The sequence below is a fragment of the Aythya marila genome, assembly GCF_965140915.1.
Source record: "Aythya marila genome assembly, chromosome: 8".
NCBI lineage: Eukaryota > Metazoa > Chordata > Aves > Anseriformes > Anatidae > Aythya > Aythya marila.
In genome coordinates this window covers 29,761,095-29,786,851 of record NC_139049.1, presented here as the reverse complement: position 1 = coordinate 29,786,851, position 25,757 = coordinate 29,761,095, and the positions used below count along the sequence as shown (strand labels likewise).

The window sequence follows — 25,757 nt, the reverse complement described above, 5'->3', positions numbered from 1 at the left end:
AAACACTTTATTTGTACTTATTTGCGTGAATCCAGGCAGTCTGCTGCGCACCAGAGTTGTTCTCAGCCCTTATCTCCTGCAGACGAAGCAAGTTCTGCTCGGCCTCAGCAGTACGGGCGCTGCCGCTTCCACTGAGGGAGATGGCAAAAGCCTCGGGAGGACTGGGACCTGGATGGGGTTTAGCAGTTGTGACACTTCCCCTGGGGAGCCCCGAAGCAGCGAAACTCACCCGCCTATCACCACATTGGCCACAACCAGCACTGCGCCAACAGCGCTCCGAGCCACACCGCGCTACCTGTGGCTACGGAGGGGTGGTGGCGATGGCTTTGTGTGTGGCAGCGGCGGCTTGAGTCCCTGCAGAGGCAGTGAGATGGAAGGCGATAAAAGCAAATGAGGTTTTTGCACCGCCGGCCTCAAAATCCTGAACGTGCACCACTCATAGAAGTTAAAGCGGACTGTGGCTGCTCTCCACCTTTGACTAGCGTACGTTAGTCTGTTTTCAGCTATTTTATGTAATGTTTATGTTTTATATACACGCATATAAACACCAAAAATATCAAATGAGCCTCCTCCAAAAAATATTTTTTATTTTGCTACCCAGTTCCGGTAGCTCACATGAAACAAATCTCATGCAACCCTGCTGGTTGCATAGGATAGGCACTACAAAAGGTACAGAAATGAATTTTCACCTCCTAACTAGGAAACAACTTCCCTTCTTCCTAATGCCCCCCCTTAAAAACAAGCAAACAAAACAAGAGCAGTTGCACTAAAGCATATAACATGCTAAGGACATATCACTTCATCCTAAAAAAAAAGATTCCAAATGCCTGACTTCCCAGTCCTAACTCTCAATTTTAATTAATGTAGTGCTTGCGAGAAGTGACAATGTTTTTGACAGTGATGAACAGCAAGTGGGGTATTTATCCATCCAAGAGATACAATGCAGACAAAAGAGCTAAGCACTTTTCTCATCAGTGCACCTCAGTCTCGATCTCGGAGGGCTGGGTTCATTACAGAGTGCACTCTGTCCCTGGCCTTTCTTTTCCAATTGCTGAAAGGAATGTCAATTTTCATTTGCATACTTTATCTGCTGAATTTGAGACTGCCAATTTAGTTTACACAAATCTCCCAAAAGCCGTTAGACAGCCAGTGATGTGAAATATTGCTGAGATCTTTGTCAGACATCCATATATTTTAAATCAACGTTTTTACTGATTCTCTGAGCACCTGGGGCCATAACAGACCTTTCATTGGTACTGACAGACTCATCCCTAAGTCACCATTCATCCACAAAAACAATCACTGGAGAAACCAGAAGACTTTAAGAAGGGCTGGTTAATGACATTCTCTTAAATACCACCTGGGAGTTGTTTCCAAGCTTTTAAAGCTTCTAGGTCCCCATTTGTTTTTCAGGAAATGCTTCTAGAGTGGATGGAAACTTGATGACAGTAGTGCTGCCTTTCAAGTACGTTCACCACTGAACGGTCTCTTCACCTCAAACAGTCCGTGATCCCCAGCAGCTCACAGCTGGAAACTGATGCTTTCAGAAACAAGCACTAGAAAAATATGGAATAACTTTTTAAAAAGTGAGAAATAAACAAAGGGTGGTTATCACCACAAAATACCTTACGGGGAGCAAACAGCGATGAAGATAAAGCTTGTCTTCTGCAGGCATTTAGCACACATTTCAAAAAAAAATGTAGAGAAAAAGAAAAACGAAGAAAGAAAAGGTCCTTTAACAGTATACAATCACAATTTTACATGAAAACACAAGACGGCTCGAGGGCTCTCCTAGCCGGGCCTGGCAGAGCCGGGCGGGCACAGGCCACCCACTTTACCTCACATCTGAGGAATTTTCTCTGAAACTCTCTCGAAGGCGCCCACAGCTCCCAGGGCAGTGCCAGGACAGCGTTCACGGGCACCAGGCGGGACGTTAGGCCTGCCATGCCGGTGATCGCCCCTCAGCCCCGTACTTGTCCCTCAGCCGCCTGCCCATGCTGCTCTCACCCCTCCTAACCCAGTCCTCACCAGCCACTTCCAGGCGGTTCCTGGAGCAGGGGACGCCCCCCGAGAGCAGCCCTAGGACCCCTCACAGCCCCTTCACCGCCCCCCATCGCCCCGCGCCGCCCCGCTGAGGCGGGGCCGACATCTTGGGTAAGGGCAGAGGGGCGCCGTCCCTCGGGCGGCCATCTTTGTCCAGGGCACAGAGCCCGGCGGGGGCTGCACGGGCGCCATCTTGGGTAAGGGCACGCTGTGCCCTCACCGCCTCCCCGAGCCGCCTCAGGAGCCATATTTGCCGAGGCCAACCCCTGAAAGAGCCAAAAATAGATAAATAAATAAATAAAAGCGGCACCCAGAGGGCCGCCCGCGCAGCCGGCTCCCCCGGAGGCAGGGCGGTGGGGCCGCTCCTCCTCCTCCTTCTCCTCCTCCCCCCCCCCCGCGGCGTCACTGACGGCGGCCGCGGCTCCCAAGATGGCCGCCCGGCCGGGGCGGCGGCCGGCGGGAGCGGCGGGGACGGTGCTGAGGTGGCGAGGGGCGGCCGAGGCCCCGTTCCCTTTCCTCCTCGTTTTTCTCCTCCTCCTCCTCTGGTTCGCAGCCGTGAGGGCAGCGGCGAGCTCGGAGCCGCCGCCCAAGTGCGATGAGCTGCGGCTGGGGCAATATCCTGAGCGCGGCCGCGACGGGGGGACGGGGGTCGGGGGCTGAGGGGATGGGGTCGGCGGCTGTGAGGCACCGGGGGGCAGCGGTGGGAGGGGGTGTGTGTGTGTGGTGGCACGGGTTTGTTTGGGGGTAGCTTGGAAAAAAAAAAAAAAAGTTAATTTCACCTCCTGCCTTACTTGGCCGTGGGAGTTCAGCCCTCTGAAAATTTGTTCCTGCTCACGTTTTCTTTAGTCCAAATTCCCGGCGTTTCGGATGTTCGTTTTGAGGCGTTCTTTGAAATTTGTTATTGTAGCTTTAATCTTCTCAACCAAATGCCTCGGTTTAAAGGTACTCCGGTATCAAAATACGGAAGGAGGCATAGGCTGGGGTTTTTTACCTTGTCGCCTTCAAATACAGAGACTGTGACTGATAAATATTGTAGTTCCCTGAGGTAGTGCTGACTGCAGCACTAATTAAGCGTGGAGCTTATGCAATATATTGATGTATTAAATTGGATTAGCAGATTTGCTGTATGGTAATGTGCTGTTCCTATTTGGGGGGATGGGGAGGGAGGAAAACTGACATCAAGGTACATCTTTAATCCTCAGAGGTTAAAGAGGGTGGAATAAATTAATGTTAAACCTGTTGTAGTGTTTGATATGAAAAATGTTTTCCTCAATTACCTGAACATATATGTGTGATGAGCCTAAAATAGACAATAGCACACAAGAACCAATGAATTGTACAAATCACACGGCATATGGTAAGGATTTCTAATTTCTAACATATATTGACAGTAATTACATTTTCCAAGGAAGCATTTAATTCATGCATTTATGTATCTGCTAGATGAGCTTTTAAAACATGGGATCAGTAATGTCATTAGTGTGAAAGCCTGGAACATTTGTGTACATGGGATGCTTCACTGAAAATGAATAAATATGTTGTCTCTCGTTGGTACGTTTTTAAGTGAGGTTTCTGGTAAACCTCTTCAAAGTATGTCATATCTTCTAGGCCCTGTCCTTCTCTACTGTGATTAGAACAAACCATTCCTGTCCTACTCAGTTTTGCATATACTTAGAAGAACTGACATATGGCAGAGCAACCTCAAAACCTTCAAAATCTGTATAATTCTTTTAAGGAAGGATGGTGCCTTCCATCATCAAGAGTTTTTGGTGCCATGAGGGTCTCTTTTGAAAGCAGTTACGCTTATTTTGACATTAAATTCAGATTTTCTTTGGAGGATGACAGAAACACAGTTAAATTGGTCGCTTGGTTTATTACACATGTTTAGCTTTTCTGGTGTTTGCAGGCATTGAAGTAAATGGTCTCTTTGTTAGCTAATTTGCTTTATGTACACTCATGTTTAAAATGCATGTGCATGCTTGATATCTTTCAGATTTTACTGTGTATAAACACTAAATAATTTTCTTTATTGGGATGCTTAGGGATAGTGGAGGTTTTCCAAGTACTTTTCAGAGACTGGCTGAATATACTTCCCAAAATACATCCTCCTGGAAGTTGTTCAGTCCTTTACATCATCTTTGACATTGTGTCCCTGATTATAAACAGGCAGTCGGTGAGCCAAAGAATATCCTGTAGTTTGATCACAACTCACGTTGGTAGTTGTGTCTAACCACGTGATTGTATTCGATACACTATACGTTTGCTTCAGAGTGGGGGAGGTTGCTGAATTTATTAATGTGTTCATTTCTATATCTATATAATTTTTACACATGCAGCAGACTTTAGATAGTCCTCACAGTATCTGAGTCATATCCTCCATCAGCATTATCTAAATAATAAAACGTTGGTCTTAAAACTCATGCTTGAAGCAATACAGTCTTTAAACATCTTTCTGGATTTCATCATCCAAACAGGCAGGGGTTTAATTCAAAGCATCCAAGTAGTCTCATGGAGTAGCAGGTTTGGAGCCGTACTGGCATGTGTTTGACAAGAAAACAGCATCCTTCCCTGTGTCAATATTTTAACTGCTGTGGCTTCTTCTAAATAGAAAGCCGTGCTTTCTTTGCTTAAATTTTGTAAAAGAAAGAATGTTGCTTTCTGTAGCTGTGTTAGACCAGGCACATTGATCAGTAACATCCATGTACGACTTTATGGCAATTAAGTCCAGACACAGCTTTTTTTTTTTCCATGTTACAGATACTGACCATCTGAACTTAACTTAATTTTTGGGATGGTCCTATGCAATATGGATAGATATTAAAAAATAATTCCAAATCCTCATCTTTCTTCTGGGTGTTACTGGAAAATCAGGAAAGAAATGTTGAACCCATCCAGCAGTTCAGTTAGAACTAATCAACAGGTCTCACAAGTACTGAAAGCTACTACGAAGTGTGTAAAGGACTGGAATTCTCCAGTCCTTTACAGTGGAGAGTGACTAATACTCTGGTAATACATCACAGAATTTTAGTAGATGTCATTTTCTGCTGTGATTTCCACTTTGGTTCTTTTATGAGCCAAGCCTTAGCTTAGAATAAGGGAACTGTTTGGGTTGAAGGAGACCTCAGGCAGTCCTGTTGTCCAGCCTCCTGCTCAGAGCAGGAGGCTGTGTGTACTGTGCTGTGCCTCTAGAGTGTTGCACAGTGTAACTTCACTTGTTTGTTTTGCTTATGTGTTGTCAGGAAAATGCTACAATATCCAGTCAGTTTCTGCTTAATTGCAAATATTTTTTTTTGTGTCCGCAGTTCAGTGTCTGCCAGCACCAAATATTACCTGTAAAGATCACCTCGGTGTGGAAAAAGTCTTTACTGGACATGAAGTTGGATTTTACAAGCCTATTGCATGCCGCAATGTGTAAGTACACCGTTATTTTTTGTATTAATTTATCTTTGTTTTCGCATCGAATTTTTTCTGAAATGGTACAATGCGTTGGCAGGAGGAGGAAGATGGAATTCCCTATGTGTGTTACTTCATCCTCAAATAAATATTATAAACAGTATAAAGATACAGTGTGCATGTTTATAAGTAAGTTTGTCTCTGTTCTGGAAACTTTGTTGTTTGTTTAGTTACGTTTCTGTCTTCACTTTACCTTAGTGTGTACCCCAGCAAAGATTTGCCCCAAATTCCAAGGCCACACTTCACACATGCTTAAAATCAGGACAAGGACTCCTCTCTATCCCTTTCCCTGTCATCCCCTCCTGCACTGAACTGTGGGTTTGAACTAGCTTGGATCAGTTCCCCAGGTTGAGTCACTGTACAGTCTCTTCACGTGCTCGTGCTAGCACAGGGATGGGGGATGCATAAATATTGGGGGGAGCATGAGTCTCTCTTCAGTACCCTGAAAATCTCTTTTACAGGAATTGTTGTCTATATTTAAATAAACTTTGTTTTTAATCAAGTCCTGCATGTCTTTTAAGAGCCACTTTCTGTAACTTGAAAATGATGGACCTGGTTTTTCTGAAGCGTGTTGTGAGCGATGGAAAGCTCTGGACACCAATAAATGTTCCAACTGGTCAGTGCTCATGATCAATGAACACCTGTCAGCACCATTTGTCTCTGCTTATTGTGGGAGTCATGCAGGAGCTTTCTCCTTTTGTCCAACTGTGGAATCTTTGGAAATTACAGCTCCAGTTGCAATGTTTGCTGAGTATTCCTTATCACCTTAGTGATGCGGTGCTTACTGCTCAATAATTTGCCTCGCTCAGAAGTGCAGCTCTGCCGCTTAGTTTCATAAATATTTTCTTTGTATTTCGTCTTCTCTACAGTCAAAGCTCAGCAAATTGAAGAAAACATATTATTACATCTAATCAAATTTAAATGCTAGCAAACGAGACTTCAGTCACATTTTTGTCCAGAAACAATTGCGTTCCAGTCCCATCTGTGATGGGGGCTGAGAATAAGATGAGCTACACTAGTTCAATAAAATTGCCTCCTCTTTAAAATAAAGTTATTCTTGAGTTCAGACTTTTTGTATATATTTTTGGTTTAAGGTACTTTTTAGAAACATTGTAAAATTTGTATTTTCTTTATGAATTAAAAAACCAACACATCTGTGTAGGCAGAAAAATGTTATTCTTATGTTGTCTGTTACTTTATGGTGGCTATTATTTGTGATGAAATTACCAGTGGTTAAGCTACCAAAATAACTTGCCGTGGCTTTTCCAGTCCTACGACTGCTTGTGTGGCACAGGGGTAAGAGGACCTGTTGTGGGTATGCTGAAACCTCTAGTAAAGTTCAACTGAGAATTTAGGAGGGTTTTATGCAGGCATGTTGTTGAGAGATTTTGGAGATTTCTTAACATCTTACCAGAGTTTTGGTGAAAAATACCTGCATAATAGCGGCAAAAATGACTGCACATTTATCCAGAAAATTGGTTTAAGTAGGCATCTTCCCACAGTGGGATTGCCCCTGTGTAGGGACAGCAGGTTAATTTCTATCCCTAGCTTTTGGAAGGAGCAAATCAGCATGTTGTCCTCAGCCAACACCCTAATTTAGCAGCGGTCTAGGTTGCAGCTCTAGGATCCTGTTCTGTTTGTGTATGAGGATGTGTTCAAGTTCAGCTGCTCCTAGTATTTGTTCAAGGAAAAACTTGTAACTACTAGCGAGGTCGCTACAGCAAAGGACTGGGATTTGGGATTGGTTGGGTTTTAACTTAGTGGTTTAGAGCTAGATTTTTGCCAGGTTCTGGAATTCCCCACATTGTCACTGTCATGTATTTTGCTTAATATGCAAATATATGGCCCTGATTCTGCAGGCCTGAAATGTCCCCTGTGCCAGCATTATCCTTCCAAGCAAGGAGTCCATCAAATGGCAGTCTGCAGAAGCCCTGAAGTTCCACGTGGACAGGTCTTTGAGCAGTGCTGAGACCCTGAGAGAGCACAGAGGCCACTGGCACGTGCAGCAGTACTATGGGTAGTATCAACGGGCATGGCCAGCAGGAGGAAAAGGTGTTTATGCGAGGAAAGACTGGATGAAGCATGAGAAAAATCAAAGAGCAACTGAAAAGAAATGGCATCTTTTACCCAGTTGTAGAAATTCCTTTAGATTAGCGGGAAGTGTTATTTTCCTGCTTGCTGGTTAATTCTTCAGCACGTATTTTTATCTGAAAGAATGAGTAAGACGAAGGACGAGAGTGGAGGCAGCCTTGTTAGAGTGTTAACGTGCTTCCACTTCACACTAGATCTCTTCTGCCCCTCAGGTTGGTGGTGTTGAAGTTGCAGACTGCGCTCCCTCTAACAGCATCTCAAAGCAGACGCAAGTGCTAAGTTTACTTTCTGACTGTTCGATCAGAAGCATCTCAGATTGCGTTCCCACCTTCTATGCAAAAGCTGTTTCTAGGCTTTAGTGTCCTTGAAAGGTTTGTTGACACTTTTTAGTTGATAAACATTTCCCAACAGTTTACCTCAACTTTTACATAAAACAATTAGTGTTCTTTACAGTGGAAACATGGCAGTTCTAAAGCTGATAATTTACATTACATCAGGTTCCAGAAATGCCTGGTATGTTCTGTGTTGCTAATAAGCACTAAGTAACAAATATTGAGGTAAGAGTCACGGTTTAATCACTTAATGTTGCCATTAAGTTTTAAAGTCAGTAAATCTAGATAATAAGCAAAAATGTAGATCTTTATTTGGCATTGAAAGTGTTTAATAAAGGTGCTTGGAGCGTTCTCAGCTACTGTCTTTTGTGAAACCATGTTTTATTCAACTGTCAACCGAGAGTTTAATTTGGGCTTATTAAGTAATTGCTGGCACATATTAGTGCACATATCAGAACAGTAAATTATTGATTATTTTTTTTTAAGTTCTAATTAGATTTGGGTTTCTGTTCTTTTCACAAGCTAGCTTTTCACCGGTGCAGCAAAGGATGGCTTTGCAGTTGGTAGCTCGATGTTCCTAGCTTGCTATTAGTGCAAAGCCCCCATGGGCAGTGAGTGAAGATTACTGATGGTTAGGTGGCCACATCGCCCCAACTGGTGGCAAGAATGGTGCCAGTCGGTACAAATCTCAGGCAGCCTGTTGTGTCGGTGTGCTGTGTATGGCTAACCACAGGGCATTTAACTTCAAGGTGTCTACCTGCTACTGTGCATCTTTGTGCAGTTCTCTGTTCTTTCCATTCATGAGTGCGTGCCATTTACTGCCCTCGGTGCGTAGCACAGGGATCGGTACATGGCTTACCCTCTTTGTTGAATCCTTCTGGCTTCTTCAGCCGGTGGCCATGGTTCATTTCTCCTTCAAGTCTCATCGCAATTACTGTCTCTGCTGACATCTCACCTGTCTACTCTGTTCCTCTCTATTTGGCTGGGTGTGAGACTAATGCCTACAGACAGTACGCACACATCTCAGAGACATCTCAGAGCTTTCCAGGGCTGTCTCAATAGGTCTGAACTATTGGGAAGTGCTCTGTAAAACTGGGAATGGATCAGCAACTGAATTATGTCTTTCTTGACAAGAAATGATGATTTAATTTCAGAATAAGAGTCGTAAGAATTGGTATTCTGCAAGAGTGTGCTTGAGTTGTGACAGCTGAGGTTGCTTTATGGGGGATGCCTAACAAGTTTGAAAGCGTAACATTATCAATCCTGTCTCTGTTAATTAAAGATAAATAACAAATCTGATTTATTTTTTATTTTTTTAACTGAAGCAGCAGGCAAATGAGTCACTGCTTTAATTCTCAGAACTATGAGTGAATCTGTCTTGCAGTCGTTGTCTACATTCCTTGTTTCTTTTGGCAGAAATGGATACTCCTACAAAGTGGCAGTGGCTCTGTCCTTATTTCTGGGATGGTTGGGAGCAGATAGATTTTATCTAGGCTATCCTGCCTTAGGTAAGTTTATTTCTTGTTTTTTCTTTGAGTTAAAGCATATTGTAATGACTGAGTTATTTGTGTATACGTGCATTTTGAATAAAAAGTGCTGACTGTCATAGTTTTTGTATTTGCAACTAGAATCCTTACTTCATTGCAAATAAGATGAAGTCCTGGATTATGAACCTTTGCTTCCTATGCTGTTGGAGTGAGTGGTGACAAATGGATATACGGTTGCCTCACAAGCAAACATGATTATTGTCATTCATTTTGCTTTACGTTTGCTTGACGCTGATGTTTAGCACTGCATTCTCTGTGAGCCACTGCAACAGGAGTGGTTTTGACTGATGTGTCAGCTACTTGATGATGCTTGATTTTAACAGGAAAATTGAGGGCAAACTTTACAGTAAAGCTAGTGTTTTGGGATATGGAATTTATTCTGGCAAACGCATGCCTTCAAGATAGCTCGTAGTATTAATAATAGTTCTGCAGAAGCTGGGACCTTTAATAAGATCTACCTCTACTTACTGCTTTTAGGACCTGGTTCCCAGGGTGATGGTGCCAATGGCTTATAAGTAATGCAAATACCTTAGTATGTTAGAACTACTTTTACTGTCTTGGATTTTCTTTGTTTCTGAGCCTGACAAATGGAGTAAATTTAAAGTCTAGATAGTGTGGAGCAGTGAATTGGAAAAAGCTATACATGTTGCTGTCCCTTCAGCTGGGAGTTTTGAGTTTCTGCCCATCCAGTAGAAACCCTCATGTTTTTTAACATTATCTGTCTTTCCAGTTAATCTTTTGTTAACACCTGTGTCTTTTTTCCTTGAAATTCTATAATTAGCGCTTATTTTGTCCATCTCTTTCACAAAGAAGTATATTTTTGGAATCAGTCACTCAGGTGCACCTTTTGTTATATCACTGGATTTGGAATAATAATTTGCAGTAGTTATTTTGTAATATACTGCAGAACTGTAGATTTATAAATACTCTGTTCTTACGTAGAAGTTCTGTATGGCTGGTGTTTGCTAACCCCACTGGAATACACTGTAAGCAGAGTTAACAGATGTAAAATTAAACTCCTCTAAAGACAGGTTCTCAAGCTTTTGAAAGCCAAAGAAGGAAAAAGCAAATAGGTAAGAATAGAAAAGAGAAATAAAATCAGTAGATTGGATTCCTTGACTGTAGTAAATATTTCTGGAGGTCATCCATGCTTTGGCAAAAATGACAAAGAAAGGGAATAACATTGAAATATTTTGTGCAAGAATTATGAAGATGGTAAATGCTCCTTAGCTTTTTTTCCTTCTCTTTTGGTTAAAGAGAGCACAAATGCAAACATGCTATTGAGTGTGAAGAAGCCAGGAAGGCAACCTCTTCCTCTCCCACACACTGTGAACTAAACCAGAAGTTATTACTGCCTAAGAGCACTGCTTTTTCCCTCCGTGCTTTAGAGCAGTTTATTTTCTCAGTGTGATCTGCTTGTTGGGGAGGAAAGTGAGGAGGAAGAAAAAAAAAAAAAATCAACTTTACCCTGCACTCCAGAAACGTATGCCAAGTTCAGAAATAGTTCTGCATCCAGTAACGTACTGCAGGACGGCTCCATGGGATGCAGCCAGTTCCTCAAGTAAACTGGAGCAGCTGGGACCAGCAGTGCCAGCTGAGGGTGAGGTCCAGGACTGAAGCCTGAGAGGAGGTGGCAGAATGAGCATCACAAATAAGTGTTTTAAATGCTGACCGCACTTGATTCAGAGATAATAACAAACTAAATGTGTTCACCAAAGATTTGATATTATTTAATTGTTTTAACTGCAGTTTCCTAAGGCCAGTATTTATTTAGCTGTCTGTTTCCCTTCTGTTTTGTTACGCTACGCCAGCACTGATAGCCGGGCAAACCATGTCTGGCTGCTGCAAGTCTCACACGTCAGCCCCTGGGAATGAGGTATTTTAAACATTGATACGCTGAGGTTTTACACATTTAAGTGACACAACTTCAGCTGTAATATGCGCATAGGCTTTTCTTTTAATCAGCTGAAAGACCATCCTGCTATCACTCCTTCATCCTCTTGGTCATTAGATACATGTTCACTGTTCTGACTGTACTGTCGGTCCATGGAATGATGATAAACGGCCTCTGTAGAGTTTATAAATCAGCCAGCTTCATCTTGTCAACCATGGGAGCTATCTGCAGGCAGTGGGATGCTCTTCCCACAGTGTGCAAGCAGCTATCCTGCCACACTTCTCTCTGTGCAGTCACACAAATGGGGCACTGGGGAGCGGAGGTTGTGTGTTGGACAGATTTCTGCTTCGGAGAGAGGGGGAGCTGAAAGGAAGAGACAGAGGTCAGGAGACCTTCAGGTATTTGAGCGAGAGCAGGCTCATCCTTTGGAAAACTGCTGTGCTTTCTCATTGTCAGGCATTGTGCAGCACAACACAACTTGTTGCTGTGCCAGCTCCCTTGGGGAAGAGGTGCCATGCGAGGCTGCACTGGCCGATGTTACCAACGTGCTTGTTTCTTGCCTCAAAGTGTGCTGGGCCCTGTAAGCACAGTAAGGATCCGCTTTTTAGCAGGGAACTGTGTTTCCCCTGAACAGCATAGCCTGGAACTGACTTAAGTGCAACAGATAGGCATTCCTCTTCATACTGGCTGTTCCTAGGCAAAGAGACAAATGCCTTTTAATCTTTAAGTAACGTCAATGTTTGCCTAGCTCAGCTAAGTGTTATCTTGTAGTATATACAGTACTCATTGTATTACACTGGTTGTACAAGAAACTACTGGTATTAAATAAAAAAGTTAAATCAGTCTTCTGAAAACACCAAAAGTAGTCTGCCTTTCATTGCAACGTCCCATGAAACATTTATCTGTTAGTTGCTATTCCCATGTTTTCTATGACTCTTTCATTTATTTGCACAAAAAACAACTTTTTTTGAATACTGCTTAAAAAGAAGTGTTTCTATATATATGTGTATAAATATATTCAAATAAAATTCCTATTTCAGCAAAAATATAAAAGTGATACTAAAATGGTTTGCCAAAGTAGCGTGTTCTGAAATCAAATCACTGTGTGCAGCAACTCAAGAGGTGATAGAAAGTCTCCCTCTATTCATAAGTAAATTTTGCAGCTCAAGTTTAGATTTTTTTTTTCTCTGTTTGATCAAAGAAGGGAAATTTTCCAGTAACTTGCTTATCAACTTTTGTCTTGTTTAAGAGTATTTCTTTGTTCTAGTAAAAGTTGTTAGTTTAAAATATTTCAAGTGTATTCAGGATGCAGAAATATGAATATATACATATATATATCTTTATTATTCCCTGACAATTAATGATCTATAACTTCAGTTCTGTTTCTAGACTTGTACATATAGCGGAGGGTTGGGATGTGATTGCAGCCAGCAATGTGAGCTTCATAGTTGCTGGCTTAAAGCTACTGTTAAATTTTTATTTATTTATTTATTTATTTATTTATTTATTTTAGGTTTGTTAAAGTTCTGCACAGTAGGGTTTTGTGGAATTGGTAGCCTAATTGATTTCATACTGATTTCAATGCAGGTAAGTCAGTGCTTTCAAAGCAAGATGCAAATCTGCGTTTGCTAAAGTTTTGGTTACTAATTCTTTGTTAGCATTTTAACCTTAAGAACTTTTGTCTCTTCAAAAGTCAAGGCATCTATTTTAGCTGTGGTTATAGATTAACGTTGCAAAAAATATAGATACAAAAGGTGTTTGTTGCTTGTATGAAAAATTAGATAAATTAGCTATCTTGCAATACTTAAAATGAATAGCTTGGAAGCTGTTTCACTGTAAATTCACTTTGTAAGAACCTACAGGCTCTTTTTGTGAGACACAGTGTTAGACTTTTCATGAGGAAAAAGCCTGGTGTTCCCAGAACCCTGAAGTTCGGCATTTGCATGGGCTTTGTTACTGATGGAGCCCATCATTGGGGTTTCAGGACAGTGTGCAGGAGAGAAGACATTGCCACTTTTTTTCCCCTGCCTCTTCAAATATAAGTCCCGTGTCACCCAAGAGCTGTTACTGTAGGATTCTTGGTGGTTAAATCCCTGGCTAGGGTGACCTCTTGTGACATTGCCAAATTGTGAAATTGCCAAATTCTCTTATTTTACAGTGCAGCCATGTAGCACAAATGATTCGTTTCCCATGATGAACTCAGAATGCATTGAGGATATAGAAATTGTTTGTATGGGTTTATAGAAAAAGATGTAATTTTTAAAATACGTGTATCCTCAAGTTCCCTTCTATACTACCGTTGTGATTTTGCCTCATGTCGCTTACAGACACAACTGAGAGTATCGTTCATCTCCCCTTATTCATCTCCCTGGTGACTCTATATCAATTTAACGTTCCCAGAACAAAAAAGCCATGATCTTCTCTCAATCTCTCTTTCTTACCTGTGCAGTACAAAGTACAAAGATACTTGTCATCAACCTAATTATCTCCTACCTACCTTCCTTTGTTCAAGAAAAGTGGTTTGGAGCCCACTCGTTTGTAAGCCTGATTTTGTGACTCAAATCCTGATGAGCTTAACCTAGTACCAGCGCCTGGCTGTGTAATTTGGTTGATTAGAAGCCCCAGGGAAATGTTCAGTCTGAGACAGCGCTCTCTAAAATAGTTAAACTACAGCATAACTTCAAAATAAATCTAGTTTCTGTTTGACTAATTAAGCATGACTAATTTTATGATGGGAAAATTAGCAGTAATTGAGACATTAGCACAAAGTGTATATTTCACTTTGTATTGAAAAGTCTTGGTTCTTTTTCTCTCGTAGATTGTTGGACCTTCTGATGGCTCTAGTTACATTATAGACTACTATGGAGCAAGGCTCACGCGGCTCACGATTACCAATGCAACATTCAGGAAAATGCAGAGCTACCCGTAACCCCGGCAGTAAGTGTCTTGTGTCTGTGTAAGTGCATTTTATTTTACAGATGGATCCAGCCGTCCACTGAAGTCGCTGATGACTTATTAATTGCACTTCATCAGAACTGAATATTAAATGTCCATTGAACAAAGATGGTGAAAGATGAAAATTCATCAAGTGAATGAGTTTACCACAAAGGTGCCAAGTTCCTTTGACTGCTCTGTTTCTGTGAGCGTGTACGAGGTTGCGAAGTTGTACCATTGTGAGATGTGCAGACTTTTGCAATTTGCACTGGTGTTGTTCTGTGTCTCTGTCGGTGTAATTTAGGGGGTTATAGAGAGGCAAGGAAAGGATTGTTCAGAACAACTATACTGATCTTTACTCCATTGAAACTGATGAAAGTTTTAGCGTGGATGGGCCAGGATTACACTCGGGGGTTGTTTTCAGAACTATGAGTAGCAGTTCGGAAGTGAACCGAAATATCCCAAACCATGGAAACTGCTTTTCTCTGTACCCTGCTAGTTAAAATCCAAGTGGCTCTAAAACTTGTGCCAGCACATTCTGTGAAATCATATTAATTGAATGAACTCTTTCCGTAAAGCTTAAAGAGAATTTTTGGTGAAGCTGGAAAATTTGGTCAATGCTGATCGGCAGTACGAATAAGTAGGCATAAAAAATAGAACCATGGGTGACACATCTCAAAATAGGAAGGTGGATGAATGTTGGGCTGCACAAAGTTTAGAATAGGACGTAAATGCTGTGATTATTTTGGTTTGTTTGTTTCCTCCCTTACAACCGTCCACAGTGAAAGACATACCTTCTTTTTCTTGAAAAGAAATTGGTACATATGGTTTACAGAATGTCAAAAAATGAGTTCTTTGTGTTAATAAAGCCCTTAAAATATTTTTTTAATCGGTTGTGTTCCAGTGAAATAAATTTTGTTATTCTTAATTAATTTCTTAATAAAAAATAAATTCTTAAAACATTTAAACTAAATTCTCTAGGACAACTAAGGTTTACATGGATGTTCCTTCAAATAAAAGTATATACAGTGACAGGAAGTATGTCAACAGAATCTTGATGCTATTTGACCAATTTTAAACATTGCCTTCATCTTCTTGTGGAAACTGGCAGTAAGTGAACGAGAAACCCATGTTATATAAACTTTAGTGTTGATTTTTTTCAATAATTTGGGCTATTCTTCTGGTTTTCTGATGAAACTTTCAAAATGTTGTTAATAAAATGTTGTTAATGTGTCTGCAACAAGTATTTTTGAGGGAATGCAAAAATCAGATTCCTAAATTGATTTTTTTTTTTTTTAAAGTGCAGTTCATGGTTTCAATCTCTTTTAAACCTACGTTAAGACTTAGTGCATTGAGAGCTTTGTAAAGAAATCCTATTTTTTTCCACATCAGTGTAACCCGACATGCCACATAATGATAATCAACCACTTGCAGCACTTTGTGCTTAACATTCATTCCTTCTTTCACTCAGACATAGTTTTGGAACGCTTGCTAACGTGAATTCTACTCATGGACTCAAAGAGACAAGAATACTCTGTTAGCTTTGTTCTCTTGCCTGATACTTGTCGCATCTCCCTTTTTGTCTTTCACTGAATGCTCTTTGTGCATGTCAGATTTGTTTCCTGAAATATGCACTTGCAAAAACAGACAGGAAGTGGATGGAAAATAAATGTTTGAATCAAATAAAATCCCATGGCACAGATCATCCTGTGACTTGTCTGCTTTTTCTTTTTTAACCCTGAAGCTGATAATATAGCTCTGAGAATAGGAAGATACTATGCAATTCAATTAAAAAAAAAAAGCAAAATAAAACAAACCAACCCTTGGGGAACTCGTCACACAAGGTTTCATTTTAAAATGCATCTCCATGTGTACAAGTAGCAGAGGGCTTGACTTAGTGACTGCAGCAGTCCATCTTGTGCTTCATTATCCATAAAAGAATGTGGGGGCTATTTTTGCAAGAATCAGATGAAAGTATGATTAGTTAGGAGGTCCATCACATAGTTCGTTAATTCCAGAAATAAAGTGACCAGCAGAGAGAGGAGTGGTTATTCCAACTTAATTTACAGTGTTTCTGCAGAAACAGAACACATATCTAGAACCAATCTAGGGAATAAAACAAAAAGTAGGGTTCTTAAATCCCAGTCCTCTGCTAGTGATACCGGTGCCCGTTCTGCTCCGGACTGCCCCGTTTGGTCATAGCAGTGAGAATGGAGCCAAGGGTGACCAGACAGAACAGTATTTTGCACCTTGGCAAGATTTTATTTTAATTCCCTTGAGATGGCATTCCACTTAGTCCTCCATCCTGTACTAACAACTTTCCACTTCTTTCACAACTTTCACAACCATCTCTGTTTTATGTGAAATCTTAGAAATCAGTGTCGCAGATGGCACAAGCTTTGCAACTTGCATCGGATCTGATATGAATTACGTTGTGTATCTGAACACCCTCGTTTTGTTGCACCGCTGAAGTTTAGAGAGGGTTAACTGAGTGAGTAGATAGTGCTGCAGGGCCAGCAGAGAGTTAGTGAGGTCTTTGTTTTCATCTTGTAATTGTCAGATATGGCATGTTTACCATAAGGACTGTGAAAAGTGTGATGCAAGATGTAAAGCTGTCCCACTGTGTTAATAATAAATTGGCTACAGTAATACTTATCAAAATGTCTGTCCTATGATGATTTCCTGTGTTGCTGCCTGCTTTAGCATTCACCTGTCAATCAAGTTGTCCATCTCAGTGTTTCTGTGGTTCTGATTGCTCCTGCTGCACTGGAATAATCTCTCTTGGTTGTAGCTTTTCCTTAAAAACAGTTGCAAAGCACTGAAAACAGTCAGACAGTGTACTGTGTCATCCTCCTGCCTTGTTCCCGGATAAAATGGTATCTGCTTGCCTTGCAGATATTCAGGAATCTTTTCGACATTCCAACAAGACAAAGAAGCATTATTCTCTATCTTTAAAAAAAAAAAAAAAGAGTGTAAAAAGTAAAGGCCAGAGTTTAAAAAAAAAGAATTTCGAAGTGCCTTACATTAAAAAACCCATATAAAGCCACTCAGCAAAGATGCTGCAGATCCAAGCTAGGAATTAAATCCAAATCTTCCCAAAGTACCAGTGCAGTTCAGGCATTGCAAAAATGGCTCCATAAACCTTTTTTTTTGTTCTCAGTCTACATTTTAGGAGGATTTTCTGCAATACGCTTAACCATGGTGTGGTGGGGCAGCAGCTAGTAGGAGCGTTTGGCCTTGGGCACTTTGCGTACTACACTCACACAGTACAAGTGGTTGCACTTAGGTGAAACTCCATGACCCATAAATTACTCTGCGTCGTAGTTATTCCATTAGGTCAGCCCGTGTACCTTTCACTTGGGTACAGAGCACATTTCCAAAAGGCTTTTCTAGACCAAGTTCTCTGATGAGCTCTTCCTACAGCCATTTAAATCAAGACTCTGCTACAGCAACCTCCCGTGACAGTATTTTGCTATCTTAACTGTTTCCCTCTCTACCACCACCCACCACTCACTACATGAAGATGTCACTGCTGCTTTCAGGACCTGATAGCACCTCAAATGGTAGGGTTTGTTATGTTTCCGAAGATGTATTGCTGCATGGCTGCCAGAAAAACTTCTCAGCTCCACAGGAAGGTCTTTGTGTTTGAAATGCTCCGTTAGAATTTTTTTGGAGAACATCTGTTGTCACCCCATCAAGAATTGTTTCCTTTGTTCCTCAGGAGTATATTCAGTTGTATTTGCTTACACGGCTCTGTCTGTTCAGTCTTCTCCCATCTCTTCTCAGTGTTTTTGTTTTTTATTATTATTATTTTTAGATTCATTAGGTGTTTATTCCATTTGAGAGCCATTCCCGTTGCTTGCTCTGCACTTTCAGAACCTGTTTCCTCCAGAAAAAGATGTTGGCTGCAATAAGGTCGGGTTGGGTACTTGCGCACCCCGTTGGGGAAATGCCAAAGGCAAGATTTTGCAAGCAACCCTACATTTCCATTGCCCGTCACTAACTGGGTGATTTCTTGTTATTTCACTGATAACATCATAGTCTTTCAAACTTAGTATAGCCTCATCTCTAACTACTTCATCATTTTCATCATTATAAATGGTCACTATAGGTTTTTTTTTTTTAAAAAAGTGGCATTTTAATTCATTTAAATCATACTTTTTAACCAGCTACTGTGTTCTGGGTGTTTGTTATTTCAAGCTGCATCGGAGTCTGCTGATGGTAAAATACAAGAGATTAGTCTGTTTGCATCTTCTGCAATTGCTGCCAGAATCTGGGGAGAAAAAAGCTTAACTTTAGGCATATGCTTATGTGTTTTGCTAGACTGAAATGTGATCAACTCTTCCAGCTTTCTTCCTCTCAGTCCGTCTGTGTTACCCAGAGAACCTTTCCAATCTCTGTGAATTCTCAGAGAAAACTTCATGCTCCATGGAAACCTCAGCACGGAGAGTGTAAATGACTGATAATATTTGATGCAGGACTACAACATCCTATGTGTGACACAATTTCTTTTTTTCTCACCTCAGAGCAGCTTTTCTTTGTCCTTTGTTCATACCTCAGCTCTGTTCACCTATCGGCTGTTTTCAGGCATCCTTCCACAAGTTCTCAAGAACCTCTAGGAGGAGTCGGGCTCTTCGGAGCAGGATCAGATCTGTGGAAATGTCAGGGCATCAGGTCAGGGAATCTTTTATATGTATGAAATAAAAACGCGTTGAGGAGGAATAGATGTCTATTAGAGAGGGGTGTAGGCTTTAGTTTCAGCAGAAAGTATGCCTGAAACTTAAAACTATGTTGTCTCTTTGCCTTCTGCTTCCTGAAGGTGGAGCCAAACCCCCTATCAGATCTCCAAATCTCCTGAAGTTGTTCTTTACCGTACAGCAAAGACTTAGCACTCCTGCATTTTTCCTTGCACGACAGAAAACTGGAAAGAGCAGGGGGATTGTGCCTGGCCAAGGTGCATTATGCACTGTGCTCTCACTCTAGACCCAAAACTGCAGCAAAGGAAAAGAAAAGAAATATAAAAATAAAAGGGGCATTCTCTGTGCAGTTCATAGCATGGGTGATGAGGACGTAGTTCCATAAACTTTAAACAAAATGAACTGTTTAAAAATGCTGCTTTTCTCAACTATGCACTCCTCACTTTTCCAGGATTGCAGATTCTTTGCAGTTCATTATATCTCAGCCGTCCTCATGCTCTGATAATTCTCCATTATACATTTGAATGGCTGCTTTCAAGACTGCAGTGCTTCTCGCCGAGAAGCACAGTTCTCGGGCTCTGCAGATGTATATGACACAGCAGAATTTTAGGCAGTATAAAAATTATAAAGATCAGTTTCCATTACTGTAATTACTATATAAATCCTATCTCTAAGAGGCTTAGAACAGGCCTATTTAACCTTGGTTTGAGCTGAAACTTGGACCAAGTTTGATAAGTTGAACACTGAATTCTTTTTTATTTTTTTTTTTTTATTTTCTCTGCAGCATCATAACTTAGTCAGGCGTGGGGCAGGGAGGGAGAAGGGTTCCAGTGCATCCTCCTGCACTCTGTCTCAGACAGGGGTGGCTGTACCTGTGTGATGTCCCTGTCCCCAACCAGTGGCAGGACAGAGCGAGATGCATGTTTTGTTACCTCTGGAAAGCACCATTTCTCCCCTTGGAACCTGTGGCTGCTTCTCTTACACAGCTGCACTCCAGAGCAGGTGTGTGAGACGTCTTGGAGGCAGCTGATCCACGGAGTGCGACCAGAAGCACTCAGATAAACCTAAATTCTTCAGAGGGCTGTCGCAGTAATTGCCAGCTTTTATGTCTCTTGCACCACCTGAGCTAAAACCAAGGTGCTGGCTGCCCTGGTGCTTCCCTTTCGGGGAGCTGAGATGCCAGAGGTGCTGGGAGAGCTGCACAGCCTCCGACTGCCTTTCGGGTCGAAGCATTCAAACGAGAAGGAAGTTGGCAGCGCCCCGTGCAGCGGCTGGGGTTGTCCTGCCCCACTGCTCCAGCGTGCCAGGCTGCCAGGGGTGGGCCAGAGAGCAGCTCGGGTTTGGCTGGCTCAGAATAAAGTAGCACAAAACTCCTCATCGTGAACCTGTTCTGCAGAGGGTGCTTTGCTCCCGAGTCAGGAGAGCGGTGGGAATGAAATTATTCATGCGTTCTGTTTCCTTTACACAGAACCTTCCTCAGTTCCTCGGATTTACTGTGAAGAAAACAGCAAGAACGTGTAAGAGGAGAGCACGGACTGCAAAGCACTGACTGGGTGTTCACCTTGAGCCCGAAGAGACTGCCCAACATATGGATTGTGTTGGCAGAGGCAGAAGCCTGGGGAATGCAGAGGTGGGGGGTAATTTTTAGGGCTTTCATTCCATGGTCCCATTGATTATAACCCTATTAAGAGGATGATGCATGCGACTTTTAAGTTATTTTGTTAACTAAGTGTAAGCAATGGATGTGTCATGCTAACAAACATAATTGCTGGTGTGTCTAATACAGTATGAAAGTACAGTATAGTGAATTTAAAAGGTTGTGGTAATCTAAGAATGTTAAAAGGGAAATGTGTGCCTGGGGGGCGTGGGGGCTGGGGAGAAAAACGACTTACTTGACATTCACTGTCTTCCTCCCAGCTCCTTTGCTAAAGTAGGAACAGAATCGGAACAAAAAAATGTTTGTTTTACAGCTGTACCAAGTTACGGCGTGGACTCGTGCTCCCCCCTCCTCTCCCACTTGCATCAAGTACATCCTGTACTTTTGGCAACATGTTGACTGGATATTTAAAAGCTGTGAACTGTTCTGAAAGTTTCACATACTGGGTTATGGGCCATGTGTGTTTGATCAAAATTCAATTACTGCACTGTACCATGCTTGGAAACCTATCATCCCAAGTTATGAAGTATGACGAAATAGGCTAATCTAATTGGTTCAGTATGGGAGCAGTATCAACCAAGCTTGTTATGATAAATAGCTTCCTGTGTTAAAGGTTCTCTAGAGCTTAAGTATCTTGGCTCACCTCCCTCTACAAAATAAGAATAGTGTTCCCTGGGAACAGTTACATCACTGTCCCTCTTCTACATTCACAATTAAAGGTTTGTGGATTTTTTTCATCTTGCTGTTCCTTGAATAGATAAAGTGTGGCCATCTACCCCGTTCCCCACTTCCATCTCCTTCCCTTTTCCTCCGGTTAGCTCACGTTGGGCTTGCCCTGAGCCTACAGGTTCCATTTCAGGGGTAGGTGGAGGTAGGGGTAGGTGAGCCAAACTTGACCAGGATGCCAAAACCCACCTTGGGCTGGAGGATGGGGGTTGCGTGCTGGGACGTCAGTGCACGTGGTGTGTATGTTCATACAGAGGTGGGGAATTTGTGATGTTAAGTTAAATGTGGAAGCACTTGAACCTTTCTAAACACCTAATAAAAGTGAATTTCATACTTATGGATGTGCTGTTATCTTCTTGAAACTGAAGTTTTAGTTCATCAGTGGTTAAACGCAGTTTGCAAGCACTGGATTATGGCTCGGGAAGGACTATGTTCTAAGCCTGGATTTGTAGTGACTGAATTTGTCACTAAGACAGCGAGCGGTCTCCCCTGAGATGATACTGGCTCCATGGTGTTATTTGGTCCATCCTTGGCAAGAAGTGCTTAGCTTGGATTTCGATGTCACAGTAACAGACAGTGTCAAGGGAAAAAGCCTGGAGAAGTGGCTCCCGATGCTCCGGCTGTTCAATTTTTTCTTTTCTTGAGCCACACCCCTACACGTGTCTTCTAATTCAGAAATCCCCTGCAGGCAAAATAATTGTGTGATGACCGTTTTACAAAGGCACACTATGGGCCTGGTCTTGCAAGTGCCTTTAACTTGGATGAAATTTCTCCCAAGAATAAAGTTATTCACATTTTTAAGAGTTGATAGAATGAGCCCTTATGCAAGTGAGTCTTCATATTAGCCCCAAGACTGCCTAATACCTGGATTAAGCCTGTATGGTGATTAATGCCTGTTTACTGTATCTGTTATCCCACTGCATTTTGCTCTTCAGCCTTGATTAAGCCCTTTGCTTTACCATTTAAAATGTCCTGCTTAACCTTCTGCTTACAAACGTACATAGTGCTGAGGTCTGCATTTTTAACTAGCACAAGTTCTACCATAAATAATAGCATTTAATTTTAAAGTGCAACAGCTACAGTCACCACTTGATCAAATGACAAAGAACAGCAACGGCAAACCGGGGAACACGGAATTTTTCACAACAAATATCTACGTTCGCCTAAGAGAAAAAATACACCTTCCTGCTCCTGATAAGCACTTTCTGTGCAGCTCTTTATTTTACATGTTTATAAAAAAACGTTATCACGAACCTAAACACTGACTCTGTCATTTCCCCAAATATCTTTTGAAGGAGATAAACTAGATTAATCTCTCTTTATAAAGTTCCCACAAGCAAGCTCACAGACACAGTAGCTTTACCTTCAAAAATAGAATGTGACTGTAGGCACTTATGCTAATCTCTTTTTTGGCAAATCAGCTTTTTTGTATTGAATCTTGCTTGATTGAATAGCACTGGAGCTGCCAGAGTAAATGCTATTATCAATGTACAGTAATTAAGGAAATAGTCCTTGTCACTCCAACAGTGTCCAGGCAGTGCCTTGTGTAATAAATGATAAAGAAATCTCTCCAAGGTGTAGATGCGGTGGTGGGGGGGCTCCCAACGTGCAGGAAAACCACGCAACGCAGAGCTACAGGTAACGGGGAGCTGTCGATGCCCGTGGAACTCATGTTAAATGCATGTTTGGCGCCGAGTGTCGAAATAGACGCTCGGCACTAAAACACATAATTGTTTAATTTGTCGTGTAATTTCCTGACTCAGGGCAGTTGAGCATCTCCCAGTCTCCGCCCTTTAAAAATGTGTGTGAGCGAGAGCGGGGGGAGACCCCTTCCATCATTCAGAAACTTCAAAGATCTGTTCCCCCTTCAGGCAGCAGCCTGCACAAATGATAAACCTTGCTTTAAGATCAGCAGAGCTGGGCTCTGCCAAATCCATTTGGGGAGAGAATTTCAGTAAAAAGGACTTGTCATTCCTTCCCCCGCCCTTCCGTTTCACTTGAAACTTTACAGCCTCGAAGTACTTTGGTGGATCGCAGTCGTTCCGGCAGCACCGAAGAGAGACGTTCCCCAAGGAGAGAAATAAAAACCCGTTGGACATCTTCTGTATTACGGCCTTATCACATGTACCAAGAAATGTAAAATGTGGCAAAGCCGGGTAATTCTCAGACACCGGCGGTGCCGCTTACTAAGCAGCAAGCCCTGCTCTGCAGTGCTGGAGCCTTCTCAGTGCTCTCAGCTGCAGCCCCACGCAGAGACCATTGCAGTAAACTGCTCTGGCCTAAGACATGCTGAGGTCTGCATTTGATAGCGAAGATCTTTGTCTGGTGAAGGTACATGCCGAAGATACGGTGTTTAATAGGCAATAAATAACAGGGGAAGGTATTTAATCACGTATGCCGGGAAGCAGTGCTGGTGTAAAAACGCATGCGTTTCCGAAGGCACAGGCGGGGAAGTGAGCACTCGAAGGGATGTAAGGGAAAGGCAAAGGAGCCTGGAGAGAGGCTGCTCAATTTCATCCCTGTTCTTGTAAGACACACACAGAAGGATTCTGGCCGCTATATTCCTTTTCCTCAGCAGTCTGGGTCTTATCTAAACCGCGTAAGAATTTTCATATTTCAAAAATCTGACAGTTTTGCTTGGGCATACGTTAGGGGGATTTTAACATTCCCTGCACCGCTCCAGTTTAATGCATTGACATTCCGAAGGCTGGGCATCGTAACCTCTCCATTAAATCTTTGACACAATGAAGTGTCTTCTAAATAAAATAATTCAGCGGGATCGATCCAGTGAACTTCAGGGTGCACCTTTTCAATTATTTTTTAAAGATGGAAGTGTTTGGTGCATATTGAGCACTGGCTTCGTGGGAATGGGAGGGAGGGGAGCCACGTCGTGCAGACGGACTTAAACTGCAGTCCAGCAGGAGCCTGCAGAAACGCTCCAAGACGAGCGAGCATGTGAATCGGTCCCTGGATTTCAGCATGACCACAAGCTTAGCTCTGCTAGTTCCGGGCCTCTTTTCTGTTGTATGTAAAACATTAATGTTCTAAGCATTGTTCCAAAGGATTTGGTTTTAAATACCCCAAGCTTGACCTTCAGAACTGTCTGTTTGAATCTGAGCAGAAGTGCGCTGGTCAGAATTCAAAAAATTATAGCACAGGCAGCGGGTTTTTTAATTGAGGCATGCCAAATACCAAAGGCAGATGCTTTTTCATTCTGTAGCTCCTGGATACGCATTCTACTTTTCGGTTTCAAGGACAAAGGAAACACTTATCCAATTAGATGAGGCATGAGATTGTGACATACGGGCTCTTTCCTTAAATAAAAAAAAAATGTTGGAAAAAGATATTTGACCCTAAGTCAATAAGTGCTATTAAAATAATGAATAGTCCATAAATCCAACCGTATATGCAGCTTGTATTAAGAGCCGTTCTGTTTTTGTTGCTGAGAGGTCTGTGAGACTGCCCAGGGTAAAGCCCTGCACAAGTTTCTCGTCCAAATCGCATTTTAAAGGCCTTACTTTTAAAATAGGATATACAGAAGTGTAAGCCAATTAAATTGCAAGGCAGACTTCTGCTATCTTTTCAAACCTGACATCTCTATCGAGTCAGCTTGGATGATACCAGGCACGATGTGGCTGTCGGAGCTGCCGAATTGCCTCTGCGCACCCAGCAAAGACGAGCGAGGCTCTTGCGCCTCTTCAGACGTTCACAGAAGCCAGCTCTGGAACAGCAGTGGGGTTCGCCCAAGGTAGTGCTGCTTTTGGGTGGGATCGAGGGGAAATGGCTGATGCTTTACGTGGATCACACCTGAATCTTACGCGTGCTGGAATCACGGAGCACCACGCACCTTTGTCGTAAGCGAGATGCGCCGAGGTCTGCGTCATTCCCCCCGTGCGGTGAGACAGGGCAGTAGTCAAACTTCAAAACAATTACAGCTCTTCTGTTCTCAGCTCAGAGCCACAACGTGTTTATTTTACTCTTCATACTTTACCAGGCGGCTGGAACTGCCAGCCGATAATTGCTGTGTTCCTGACCCTCTGCAAGAGTGAAGAGCCTCCTCTGTCCTCAGCCTGCTGTTCAGAAAGTTTCCTTTATTGAACGTATTGAAATCAGTGCTATCAGCGCTGCACGGAGGACTTGAGTCTCAGGTGCTGGGAATTAGCATTGCCCGCTGAAATTACTGACATTGGTTTGCAATCTGCTCTGCTGTCTGCCCTGTCTCACACAGCGCTGCTTAAAGCAAAATCGCGGCATCAAATCAAACTGGGTTTGGGTTGAGTGATACTGGAACAAATGGAAGTGACTGTAAAAATTGCTGTTGTTCTCCTGGCCAGGTCCAGCTGCCATTTTGATTTCACTCCACCTTGCTCGCAGTCTCTGCAC

At 42.3% G+C, this 25,757-nt stretch overlaps 1 protein-coding gene across 2 annotated transcripts; it reads left to right on the top strand.

The window, feature by feature from the left end:
- Positions 1-2,227: 2,227 nt before the first annotated feature.
- On the top strand, positions 2,228-21,711 carry TM2D1 (TM2 domain containing 1). 2 transcript variants are annotated; one of them, XM_082766151.1, is made up of 7 exons: positions 2,228-2,661; positions 3,331-3,400; positions 5,346-5,454; positions 9,336-9,427; positions 12,874-12,947; positions 14,179-14,297; positions 20,460-21,711. In XM_082766151.1, exons 1-6 carry the CDS (start codon positions 2,473-2,475, stop codon positions 14,287-14,289), a joined length of 645 nt encoding a protein of 214 aa, XP_082622277.1. In that variant the 5' UTR covers positions 2,228-2,472; the 3' UTR covers positions 14,290-14,297; positions 20,460-21,711. The 2 variants fall into 2 exon arrangements, with proteins under 2 accessions (XP_082622277.1, XP_082622276.1); XM_082766150.1 differs by lacking the exon at positions 20,460-21,711 and having other exon boundaries at positions 2,229-2,661; positions 14,179-15,997.
- Positions 21,712-25,757: the final 4,046 nt, after the last annotated feature.

Coding starts and splice junctions, on each gene's coding strand:
- TM2D1 (XM_082766151.1), top strand. CDS start 2,473: ATGGCCGCCCGGCCGGGGCGGCGGCCGGCGGGAGCGGCGGGGACGGTG. Junction 2,662..3,330: donor AGCTGCGGCTGGGGCAATAT/CCTGAGCGCGGC, acceptor ACCTGAACATAT/ATGTGTGATGAGCCTAAAAT. Junction 12,948..14,178: donor TCATACTGATTTCAATGCAG/GTAAGTCAGTGC, acceptor TTTCTCTCGTAG/ATTGTTGGACCTTCTGATGG.